The sequence below is a fragment of the Myiozetetes cayanensis genome, unplaced genomic scaffold (assembly GCF_022539395.1).
Source record: "Myiozetetes cayanensis isolate MyiCay16 unplaced genomic scaffold, myiCay2020 scf17, whole genome shotgun sequence".
Lineage (NCBI taxonomy): Eukaryota > Metazoa > Chordata > Aves > Passeriformes > Tyrannidae > Myiozetetes > Myiozetetes cayanensis.
The window spans coordinates 1,751,861-1,765,127 of NW_026087378.1; the positions used below are offsets into that span (position 1 = coordinate 1,751,861).

The window sequence follows — 13,267 nt, forward strand, 5'->3', positions numbered from 1 at the left end:
AATAGAGAGTTAGAAAGAGCCCAGGCTGAGATAAGAGAGTAAACACAACTAGAATGTTTTTATTTATATGCCTGTGTTTATTTTAAGAATAGTTTCGAAACAATTATTAATATTCATATAATAAAGCTCGATATTTTTAAAGAGTGTAGTTTATTTCTACAAGCTGCCATAATTTTATTCACTGAATACTGGGTAATTCTGACAAACTGGATAAACTTGTTGACTAGTACTAATATTAGAAGGTTATTAAGTATTAAACTTACATGTTACAGTAAACCTCTGAGCCAGAGTTCAGAAGGATTGGCCCTTTTTTGTGACCTGAATCCAGCTGGGAGAATGCCAGAAATATATATTAAGTGTTGCTGGTGTTTGTTGAATAGTTTGGGCAGTGTTATTCAACGTGGTGTGGAAATGGTCAAAATCCCTCAATGCTGTCTGGAAACAATTCAGTGAGTGAGTGACATTTACTGAACGCTACAGTTTTGGCTTAGTATGAAACTACTGCTGATGCTGCAGTGCTACAGCTTTCTGGTCTTGGCAAACCTCCTGGTTTAGGAGTGAGCTGGACAGGCAAGACATTTCCACTGGGATTGACCTCCCAGTGCAGAAGTTATTCAGCTTTAGCTTTAGTTAATTCAGATACCCCCAGGTGGCCTCAGGAGTGGGATGAAACACATCAGAGTGGACAGAGAGGAAATGAGAATATAAACTGGGCAGGAATTTATAGTGTTTTGACTTTCATACAGAAGCAAGTGAAATGACTGTGTATTCTCTGCCCAGTCACCCAAAATGATATTTTAAGTAAATGATGTTTAAATACGTTTATATCCAAGTGGGTGAAATATTGCTGAAGTTAATGCTAAGAGGTTACAGGGCAGAAGAGAGAGGGCAGGGAGATGAGGCACAGCACAGGAAAAGCTACAGCAAGGGAACTGCCTCTGAACACTGAGCTGTCCTTGGCTCAGTGTTTGTCTCTGCCTCAGTTTCCTTCTACCACAGACACAGAAAGCTGTTGTAACACACGGTTTCTCTTTGGCAGACTTGTTTCTAGGACAGTATCAGCTCCAGTTCTGAAACTGTCAGCCTCCTCTTCTGGGTTCAGCTGTCCACTATGCTTTTGCTTTCTTTTGAAAGGTTTTACTCTTGTTTTTCATTGCAGGTAGGTCTTATACAGATGTTTTCCCTATGGTTAACAGGCAGTGGTTGGTTCCCTCCTCTTTCATGACCTGTCACCCAGACCTTTGGCAGATTCCTCCCTGCTGGTCACATCTGTAGTTGTTCAGTTTCTGAGCCCTAGATATCTTTATGGAGCAAGATTATCTGCTGGTCTGCAGAACCTGGGTTTCTCTGAAGAAACCTTCCCCAGGCTTCTACCTCTGAGAAGCAGAGGATCTTCTTTCCTCTGATCTCTGCCCCAGCCATCAGTCCAGTCCTGTCAGCACAGAAAGACAAGTGTAAGAGAAGATGAACCCTTTGAAGTGCCAGCCCTCCCAAGGAAACTGCCAAAGGGGGAAGAACAAGGAGGTAGAAATGAAGTGAGACAGTTGCTTGCTGGTGTTTTCCCTCTTTATCAGCTCACTCTTTCGGTGCCCGAGGCCCCAGTGACTTTAGTCAGCTGCATGCCCGGAAGGAACGCTGCTCTGCATACAGTCCTTCAGCCCAACTGAGAGCAACTTTCCTTGTCCATAAACCTCAGTCAGCTGTGATTGGGGCATACATTTTAATGAGGCACCACCGAGGTTTAATCTGTGAGCAGAGCAGCTGGACTTTGCCGCTATCTGAGTTAAAATCAGAGGAAAGGAGGGGGAAATATTAATGCACAAATGAAAGTAAGCAGCTTGGTTTCCATTAAAAATGAAGTACTGCTGTACTGCCTAAAATCCTTGCCCTTTCTCCTCTGTATTATTCCCATTTTCTGCCCCTCCCTTTCCTCCCTGCTCGCGTGCAATTGCAGTGCTCCCTGTGGGTCTGAGAGAGTGAGAGTGCTTGTCTGGCAGGCAGCCAACATTGTTAGACTGGCTGGCTGATGGAGCCCCGTGTACAGTGGGTTCTACTCTGCTTTCTTCTGAGCTGAGCTCAGGTTGGTGTTTCCAGGCAGAACTGCTTCTCAGAGTGCTCTGCCTATTGTGGAGATGGTGGGAAAAAATTGGGTGTATTACAGTTTTCAAAACACAGGAATGTTTATTACGGAAGCTGTTTCCCCTCAGATGTATAAAACTTAAATCTTTAAAAAGGGCTAAGTGATCCATGTGCTAGCAGGTCATAAGTTTTTATTGTAAATCTATATATTTCCTTTAGCAAGAAATCCACCTATGGGAGTCAAACAGGTCACAAAATCTTTATGCTTCAAAGTAGTCATTTCTTCCTTGGGTTTTCTCTGCGTTCAGCAAAAGAAAGGCAAGTTTGTTCTTGTAAGGACTCAGGACTTCTCCATTCCCCACACAGGAAGAAATAAGTTATTTTTTCTATGCTCATTTTTCAGTGGGATTTCATTCCCTATTCATATGACTCTGTGGAACAAGGAATTTCTACTGTTTTTCTTAGAAACATTTGGACATGTACATAACTTTTTTAGTTCCTGATTGTTACAAGAATAAACAACCAGAATCATTGTTCTTTAAGAACTTCTTTTCTTCTTCCTAGAGTTATCTGGCTTTTCCTTTTCTCCTCGTGTCACATGCAGGTCAGCCCTGGGTCTGCATATTCTGAGGATTTAATTCTGTTACAGTGTCTAAAGTTCTCTTTCAATATTTAGGCATTAGGGCTTAGATCCTTAGCATATTTTTGGTAGGAACCTTCACAGGTTTGATATGAAGCTTCAAACCTGCTTATGGACAAAACTGGGGCTACAGTAAGATCCAGGCTCTGGATTTGAGAGAACAGAGTTGTGGAGAGCTTGCTGTAAAGCAGGGAATGGAGGGTGTTGTGGAGCAAGGAGTGAGAAAAAGGGCCTTTAGCCTTAAAGATGCCACCGTGGGATTAGGAGGAAGAGTATGTGATGCATAATGTCAGTGACAGCTGCTGGGCAAATAAACTGCTTGTCTCTGGCAAAGTCTCCCCTCTTGGAAAGGTGGAAGCACTTCTTTGTCTTAGAGAGATTATATTTGAAGGTGCATATTTGAAGGCTGTGAGATGTGTTGATGCTGCAGCACTTGGACCATATGATATATCCAAGATGAGAAACGAATAATTAGAATTATTTGAATCCAAAAAATCAGTAATGTGACCATGGTTCTCATGGTGGAGGGTTCATTCTTGCCATCCAATGATTCTTTCCATATAAACATGAGAGCAGACAGTACCCTTGCACTGAGAAGTGTGGCAAGATTGGCTGGTTGGAAAAGAATGTGTTACCTGAATTTTCAGCATTAAAAGTTTGAGAAATACTCTGTTTGTGGTACTTGGAGTTTGTGTTACGTGGTGAGCATCGCCCTGTGCCGGAGCTGGGTGGTTAATGACTCAGCCCAGAGCACAGGGGCCAGGTTAGGAAGAGTTTCGTGTTTCAAGATTGCTGCATGCACTTTCTGAAGTAAATTAATTTTCCATTTAATCAGGTCAAAATCTGTCTAATATCAGGGAGAGGATTGTATCAGCATTTCGTTATTGTTAATAGGATCGCAGATAAATGTTATTCTTGGGGTCTGTTTGGAAGGCCATATCCAGACTGTCTGGGGACATTTTATGAGATATGACAAAACAGTCTAAGCCTGCAGGGTGTTAAACTGCATGAATAAATTTTAGACCACTGCAGAGGGAGAATTCCTTTGGTTTTGTTCATATACTGAATTAAGCTAGGGAACACTTTAAAAGCTTAGATCAGCCTGGGCACAAAGACAAGAGACAGCTGAGGTTTTGACATAGCAGTCCCATTTAGACCATCATCTCCTGGATGATGATGTATGAGGTGTCATTCATGGTGATTTGAAATCTGCAATAAAACACTGTCTATTGCAATAACTGCCAAACTTATTTTAAGGTAACAAATTGCTTTGGATAGTTTTACTGTGATTTATTTAGCTTAACTTGTTCTGAAGAAATATGAAATAGTGCAGGGGGAAAAAAATTACATGTCTAAGTTTCTTTCAGATATTAGAAATTTATTGCTGTTTTTATCCCTATCAATTCCTCCTCTTTTGAAAACCTGAATTCTTATTGAACCTGTGCCATTGTACATAGCTTGGGAAATATAATTCTTCCTAGCAAGAATTGTTTTCACAGTCTGAAGGAAAGTTAAAAGCATTCTGAGGACTGAAAAAGACATTGCATAAAGTCACAATTTGACACTTCGGTAAGAATGTTTCAGCCAAGCCAAAATAAAGGAACACTTAGCTGGAAACCATATGGTCTAAAGTAAGGGATTCTGTGCTAGGCTTTCATACCCCAAAAATCTCAGTGTCACCTTCAAGGGAAAAAAAATATCTCAGTATTCTGTGATCTGACTTAATGAAGCAGCTAAATTGCAGCTACATTTGCAAGGTGGGCTGAGGAACTGCAAAAGAAAGACAACACAGCAATTATTGTTTCACACCCTTGAAGGTGGCGTGGTAAACTTCAGTGAGTATGAAAGACCATGTGTTGGTAAAATTAGTGCAAATTCCTTCATTTTAAAATTTTTCAAGAGGTTAGAATGGATAGAGGCTGTGAAGAATCACTGAGAATTTTGTTTCAAGACCCTGCTGCTGAAGGTTTGATCCAGGCTTAATTACCTTCTCATCCAAGAAAATACAGTTGTGGTTACGTGCGCTTCCAGTGCTCCCTTTGTCTGGTGTGTCCCAGGCTTCTGGATGAAGCCATGCAATGACTGTTTCCACTGTTTAATCTTTATTTTTAACTACTTAGAACACCAGTTGGATTAATCTGCAAAACCTGAAGTTCAGTAGTAACAATTAATTATTTAACTGGAAATTTAATATCTAATTGTGTCTTGGAATAGATGCACTGTTGGGGGAATATTGAAACGTGATGCCAGAAGCAGGCTGAAGAAACATAACGCCTCGTTATGGCTGTTATATATTTGTGTAATTTCTTCATGCAGATCCGTAATAACTCTTCAGGGTGCTTCTTCCAGGGATCTCCTCCAATGCTCACACTGCTGCCAGGGCTCTGTGCTTTATGTGGTGTCGTATTTGTCAGGCCTGGGGCTAATTTGGTCTCCTAAAATTGAGAAGCAAATGACAAATCAGGAGCGCACACGAAAAGTTTTAGTAATTTTTTGGTGTTCTAATAAAAGTTGTTCTAATTCACCGATTCCCTGTCTATTGGCAGCAATTACTGAGCTAATTTGATTTTTATTACGTATTAACTTTGTTAGTGTATTTTTAATAAGAAAATATTTTGAGTCTAAAATTTCAGGTGCTCTGGGGTAGGAGAAGGGTTGTGTTCCTGTGCCAGGCCTGCACTGTAGCCAGGCCACCTGCATGTCCTGCAACGTGTGTGAGGGCTGCAAGTCAACAGACGTTTTGAGAGCTTGTAATGCCATAGGCAAATCTCCTAAAATTTCTCTTTGCTGGTAGACTCACTGAAGATTTAAATGCAGTTCTTGAGTTGATTTGGCTGTGTTTCCTGTTATATGTTTGTTGTTTGTTTGGGTTTTTTTTATTAGGGGCTTTTGTTTGGTTTCTTTTTCCCCCGGAGCTGCAGTTCTGGGAATGTTGAGGTGCTGCCAGTGAGATGGGCAGCTGGCAGGAGGAGAGGAGAGTGGCTGCAGTAATGCCCAGCCTGGCAGATCCTGGCCAATGGTCACGTTCATTGGGATGAGTATGAGGATGACTTTTCTGTCTTAAACAGGGATAAAAAAAAAAAAAGAACTCTGAGGAAAGCAAATTTTCTGTGCTTTCTTTTAGAGTGAGTGGCCATAAGGAACTCCAGAAATGGGGTGCAGTGCATTTGGATCTCCCCTTCCTTTGCCTCTCCCTGCAGGCCCCTTTGACTCCAGCCCTGGCATGGCAGGCAGACGTGGCATTAGCTAATTTGGCTCTGGGTAGTGCTGAACATGAATATGAATTAGAGACAAGTGCCTGAGCTCTCATACTGACTTTTGTTTAGCTGTTAATCTGTTCCAATGTTAATGTGCCACATGCACATAAGCCCAATTAGGTTGGGAAATGCTTATTTTCCTTTTCATGGCTTCTAAAAATCGAAGCTTTGTTTTATTTTATAAGCTATTTTAATCTGTTTTATTTTGCTGAAAATAATAAAGAGGATGTATGAACACGTCCAAGGTTTAAAACTCAGTAACACGCTGCACTATGACCTTCTGACTCTTAAATTAAAAGTAAATGAAGGAATTACTCTGAGAGTCTTATTTTGCATTTAGTTGTACCATGGGTAACAACTGCACTGGGTGTGAGCAGAGATTTCTTTAAGGTTTTACTTTATATAAGTGTTTTTGCCTCTACAGGCAAAATAAGCCTTAGGCTGGAGTGAGGATGTTTTTACTTTCCATGGGCATTTTATAAACTTTGTGTTCTGAATTCCTTCTTATATGATACACTATTCTGCATTATTGATCACTATTGATGATCCTGCAGCTTCCCAAACTCAGGAAGGTGTTTCTCAAATACCTCAGAGCTTGTAAACTAAACTCGGTATGTAGATGATGCACTTGCTAAAGAAATGCTTTTCAGAAAGACTGGCAAGTGAAATGGGTGTAAACTGGATTCTGTGGGCATTAAATTAATGTTTTAACCTTTTACAAATATTTTATTTGTGGAGGTTTTGCTTTTGCTTCCTGATACAGGTGCTCACATCAGTTAAAGAAGTCTGTGAGTCAGCCACTCACGTTGGTTTAGAGCCCAGTGAAATTCAGAGACTTGAATGTTCTCCCATAGTTTCAATCTGCATCTAGATGGTCCTGTTGAACCTCTCAAAGTTCAGCCACCGTTTCTCTCTAGCTTTGGGTAGAGTATAAAAGCCTATGTGACTTGCATGAAATTTTATTGAAGTAGGAAACTGTGTGTGTCTTGTGAAGCTGAAGTTAAGAAACAATTAGGAAGATTTACAAGCATTCATTACCCACAAAATACAGTCACTGGAACAGCACATTAAAAGCCAACCTCCTGACTCTGCAACAGATAAAGAGAAATCATGTTGCATTTGTTTAGAGAAAATATAATGCTGGGTGATCACTGGTTCCTTGGGTAGCACTTCAGTTCCTGCTAGACTGCAAAAGTAATGAAAAATGAAGTTTCAAGTTTGGATTTTCATATTTAAGTGGTGTTATTTTATTTAGATTCATTTCACTGAGGCTCAGAAATGAGCTGACCTGGGAAGGCTCCCCCAGGGGTGATAGACTTGCAGTGACTGATGAAGAGTAAACTGAAGTGGTGATGCTCTGGGAGGGCCAGAGGGTATTGGAAAGGGTCTGTCGTGGAAAAGAGTTTGTTTTTCAGTATGTCCAACTCTTCATAATATTTCAAATGTTGTAAGACAGGGTAATTGCAGGATTTCAGCCAGCATTCAAGCCTCACATGCCTGTTTGATTCATTGCTGGGATATTGTTCCACTTGAAAAAAATAGGGAATTAATCACTTTAGTGACACATAAGCACCAAAGTTTTGGCATGAGCTGGTTTATAACCATTTACCATGTCCTGTGTAGGGCACAGGAATTACATTAATGCTGTTTTCCCCAATTTGAAGCCTATTAAAGTGTTTAGGTAAGGGAAAATATTTTTAGGGGGACCCTAATCATCGTCCCTTTTCCCAGGACACCCAGAAGCTCCTCACGCATTTTCTGGTTTTGACAAATGTTACCAACTTGCAGAAATGACATAAGTAAATACTTCAACCATGATTGAAATTCAGGTGTTCTGCCAAATGTGATTTTGTTCTGATCACTGGGTAGCACATCTCAGCATAATGGTGGCTCTGTCCCTTTTCCTCTTTAGTTCAGTTTCCTGAGGATGATATATGTGCATTTTTCCATTAAAAATGAAATATTTTTTGATATTAAAACTGAATCATGGATATCAGGTCATATAGTTATGGTTGAATAAATATATACAGTGACTCATTTTTATTATTAAAGCTTTACCGATTTTTATAACTAAGCCATGCCTAAATTATTTTTGAGTTTCTGAAATAAATGTCTACTTCCAGTTCAGGATAAATTTCTTTATATTAGCTCGCTGAAATGGTAACAGCAGCTGGTGAAGCCATAATATTTTATCCAATGATGCCTGTGTCACATTTCATGCCAATTACTATATCTTAAGAGACTCCGTTATATGAAATTTTATCTACAACCAGCTTGTGCTCCCTGGCTTTTAAATTCAGTATTGCTGAGCGGAATTCTTGGTTTTTGCGTCAGACAACATGCCTTTCAGTGGTTAAAATATTTCTAAAAAAGGGCAGGGAAAAAAAAAAATCCCTTAACAGAATGAAAAATATTTCAGATACAGTTTTTGGATGATGTCCAGTTTCTACATTAAAAATGCTTTCCAACACCAGACGAAGCCTGAATCATAACGACTCATTTAATACCATGTGCTCTCTGAAAAGAAAATGAGATCAGTGGTTAAATGAAATGCCCACAGATCCTGGGCATGGTGCACAAGATCAATAAAGATGATAATGCAGAGATGTGGGAGGACACTAAACTGGGCTGTTATTTAAGATTTATTTTGTCTTCCTGAATCTTGCAGAGTGCTCTATGGAAACAAGATCACGGAGATTCCCCAGGGCCTTTTTGATGATCTTGTGTCTCTGCAGCTGCTGTGAGTATGATCCCTTCCTCTCCTTTATTTTACAGACTGGCTAGATTTACTGGTTTTTTCAGCTTCTGACATTAATATAACCACCTTTTCCACTGCAAACTCACCGGGATGTGCTAGTCTGTTGTGTCTGTGTCAGGCAAGAGGGAGTCAAGGGCTGAAAAAAAAAGGAAGGGAGGTGTCAACAGTTTTATAGCACAGTGTGTATAATGGATAATAGACACAGAGGATTTGAGTGTGGGGAGGAAATGAGAGAGGCAGTGAAGTCCAAGAAAGGAAATTTGGTCACTGGCTGATGCGTGGGCGGGGATGCCATCTGATTGTTTTTACACGTTTAGCACTTGTGGTTGAATGTCTGGATCTTTGTGCTGCAAGTACCTGCACAGGCAAGGGAAAGGGCACTGTGAAAGATCTGATTGTTGCGACTCCTGCTCAGCTCCACATTCTTCTTACGTCAAAAGGGGCTTAGCTGCAGGAGAAATGATTTCACAATATACTGTGATTTGAGAGTTTTATGCCATGTGTGATTTAACATGATCAGGGGAAGTTATGTATGTTCAGTGCATATTAATGTAGCAGACAAAATTTCCTGAGCCAAATGTGAAATTGCAAATTTCACTCCTGTCCCCATAATCACACTGGGAACCAGTAGCTCCTTCAAAGAGAAGTGAATCAGTCAGTAGAGGGAGCAGAAGTGAAGTGAGTTTATTATGTATTCCTAATGTTTTGATTACCGTCATGGATGAGGCAGGCAGAAATTAAAGGTGATGTGTCATAAACTAATCAATTCTGGTTTGTATCACACACAGCACTCCACTCCCAAACAATAGCTCATATAAAATAGAGAATATAAAGCACGTTCTAGACATGTTATTTTAAGCCTCTCTGATGATCTTGACATAGCCAGCAATGAATATCCAAAAGCTCATGATGGTCATTGGGTCTGTCACTCTGTGATTGCAGTCTTTGCCGTCCTTATAGTGCTGTATAAGAGTAAGCATAGATTTACTCTGGAAATTCATGAGCAAAGCCAAAGAAGTAAAATGAAATAGTTACTCTGTATGTTAAGGGAAGGACTACTCAGACGTGTAATTTATCCACAAGATCTTAATTGCAAGCATGGACCACCCTGCTCTGGACCAGGACACGCGAGAGCAGCTGTGGTTTGGCTGTGACAGCCCCTGAGCTGCAGCAGTGGGAGCTGTTCATCTCCTGCTCACGCTGCCAACCATTTTATCTTCACCTTTGGCACACACGTTTCTCTGGCAGCTCCTTTCCTCTCTCCTGACCCAAACCTGACAAGTTTGTTGTACCTCAGTGTCTCCACGGGCAGCGAGAGGAGATGATGTATTTAAGGGGAGATAGTTTGCCACCTGTGAGGGCAATAACCGTGGCAGTGCCGAGGAGCTGGGACTGGGTGTGTGCAGAGGCAGCCAGCAGGTTAGTCCTTGTCTAAACTTTGTGATAGTCCTTCGCCCCACATGGGGTTCGTGGTTACAAGTTTGCAGTGATACACAGTTTCTCTGTCTAACCCTGGACACTTTACAGATAGGATCTTTCCAGTAGGAAAAAAAATAATAGAAAAAAAAACCCCAACTCATCACATGGCTCACAGTGTCCTATAAAAATAAGGGTCTAGAACTTTTCCAGAAGGCGTTAAGCAGTTTTCAAGACCTTTATACCACAGTCCTGAAGTATATATTTCAGCCAAGATGAAGTAATTTTCCAGTCAGAATTTCAGTTCAAGTGATGCCTTGTTGTAAAGGAGGCAAAACCTACATGCCAGAGAAGCAGAACCATTGAAAGGGGTTGTGCTTCAACCATTTAAATGTTCTCAAGCTGAGAGGATCTAAGCAGGTTGCCCCGTTATGGGATTCCCAGAGCATTGATGCTGAAGCCTTTCAGGGTCTTCTTGAATGTGTTTGTATGTAAAGTATCTTCTGGCAAGGAGATCACTGAATGATCATCCTTTAAATGCAAACAAATGTTTGCACGGTTTTCTGATTGTGGCTTTGAAGCAGCTGTTAGGAGATTGCTTGTAGTATTTTAATGGGTAGTAAAAAAATAAATGGCATTCGTTGGTCCTAGACCTGCTGTTGAACAATTGGAAGAGTGCCCTGTGATTAGATCTAATTTAGTGTTCAGTGGGCACTAGATTGGATTTCTTCTTATTAGTCTGGAGACACACTGATAAGAACGCTCTGATTAAGGTATCCTGGTAGCCTCTCTGATTTCCTGAGCTGGAGCAGGAGCATTCTTGAAAGTGTTATGATAAAGCAGAACACAATGAGAAAAAGGGAGTCCTTGTGGGTCCTGTGTTATATAGAAGGGAAAAAAGTCACTGTGAAATTGCAATGGAGAATAATCTTATTAATTATTTTGGATAAGACTCATCAGAGTTCCTCATAAATATCCTTGTGTTTAAAAATACTGTCACAATATAGACCCAAATTATTCCACTTGTGTTTTGGCTGAATTGTCCTGTGTAAGTGCCTTACATCTGCAGACTGTGCTGCTGATGTCAGGAGACCCATAGCTGGGTAAAGTTTTCATCATAATTAGCTATCTTAAGTAGTCGACATTCCCCACGGAAATAATTGCAATTGAATTTTTGTTAAATTGTTGTTTTCACAAATATGAGGTCTTCCTAAATATGCAATTGTACCTAACACAGCAGCAAACATCACTCTACAATCTTACTGCAGATCTCTTCTGTGAAGCAGAGGTTGGACCATGTAGTTTTCCATATCCTGTTTGGAGTTGCCCAGGGAGAGGATGCTAGAAAGCTACTGCAGCTACTGAGCCCTGTCCTCATACATTCTTTTCAGCGGGTTGGATCAAGTGTCTTCTGAGAATTTTAGGTCATTTTGCGTTTGAGAGAGCTATACTTTTTTCCAGAAAGGGATAACTGGAGTCTGATTTGTTAGGTTGTTTTTCATATACAGTGAACTGAAACTTGCACTGGGGGAGCAATCCATCCAAACTGTGACATAATGTTTGACTAAGTAACATTGTTTGTGTATCTTGCATTTGAACATCCAAAGAACGGTGAGGGCCCCAGTTTAAGGTGGAAGTTTTCGAGTAACCGTTTGCTGTGGTCACAGTTTGAACTCCTGCCCAGGAGCCCTTCAGCTGACCTCGCTCTGTCTGGAAAACTGGAACATATTTAAATGCCCTGCTCACCTGTCTTTCAACTTTCCTGGAATGTGGACAAGCTCTTTCAGGAGCCCTTGAGTTTGCCAGAGTGCCTGCCAGTCACTGCCCAGGGGGCAGAGCACAGCAGTGTGACAGGTCCCGCTGATGGCAGGGACTCAGCGCGGTGAGCTGGGGGGGACGGGCACCGCCTGGGCGAGCCGGCGTTTGTCACAGCTCAGTCAAACACTCCCTGCAACCAGATTAAAACAAACATTCTGAGAGCCTTTTCATTAGAGTCCTGCGCCCTGTGCTTCGCAGGGCTCTGCTTCCTGGAACGAGGAGGGGTCATAAAATCTCTGCTGCTTCAAGAGACTGTGCAGCAGAATAATATGGGGAGAGGGGTGAAGTCTCGTTTTTCAAATGTCTGGCAAGTGTCAGTTTTCAATAAGTCCTTTCCTTGAGGAAATTTACCTTGCATAGTTACCAATTATAAAGTGCTCAGGCGCGTTGATCCTAAATCTTATAGTTGTGATCCCCATGGCTTAGTGGGCAAGAAAGAATCCCCCCAGTGGGCCCTGTTTTGGGTGTTGCTAAATGTAGATCTCTTCCTAGGGTGCAAATACATTGAAATCAGAGGTTTGTTGTATTCCTTTCTCAGGAAACAAAGCCGAAGGCCAAAATCTTACAGCCTTCTCCTCTTTCACCTAATATTGATCATTAGGGGAAATTCAACACTGTGGTTGAAAAAGACCAATAATCATATTGGTGCCTGGAGTTTGACATATTGACAGATAAAGTAACTTCAAAAGTGGTGAAAAATTATCACTCAGCTAACCTGGGTTAAGATTGGAACTTGATCTAATATTTACAACTTCGGCTGACCTTTACTTAAAGTAGACTTGTACGAAGTCACAAGTCATGTGTGCACTTTCAGGAACTGCTGTTATCAGCCTTCCCAAAATTCAACCAGTCAAACTTTGGGTTGAGTTATTCTCTTTTTTAACTTGCATTTTATGCTGGTTCTCCTGGTAGGAATAAGGAGATACTTAGTACTCTCATCTCTTTTCTGGTGAGGTTGTTTGGAAAAAAAATTTGCCAGGTTTGAAATGGTTGTCTTGATTTGTAACTGTAAATTGAATCCCACTACTGAAGACCTTAAAACAGGATCTACCAATTATTTATTGTATGCTCATTTGAAACTCAAAGACAATCCAGAGATGCACAAACCCATACATATTATTTTAAAAAAAAGAAAAAAAAGAGTGTACATCAATTCCAGTCTTTGGCATTGTATACATTATACTGTTGTATACATAAGTATCATTAAACAGCTATGTAAATAGTATACAAATGTCAGAATAAAGTTTTCCATTTACAAGTTCTTTATAGCACAGTAGTCTCTTCTCCTCCCCATAGTGA

General features: G+C 40.7%; 1 protein-coding gene across 2 annotated transcripts in view; it reads left to right on the top strand.

Annotated features, from left to right (window-relative positions):
• SLIT3 (slit guidance ligand 3) overlaps nt 1-13,267 on the top strand; it is a 472,700-nt gene that overhangs the window by 324,886 nt on the left and 134,547 nt on the right. For both annotated transcript variants that reach the window (XM_050312542.1, XM_050312543.1), the window contains one exon: nt 8,645-8,716. In XM_050312542.1, coding sequence (XP_050168499.1) covers nt 8,645-8,716 — 72 coding nt within the window. The remainder of the gene's footprint in view (nt 1-8,644; nt 8,717-13,267) is intronic.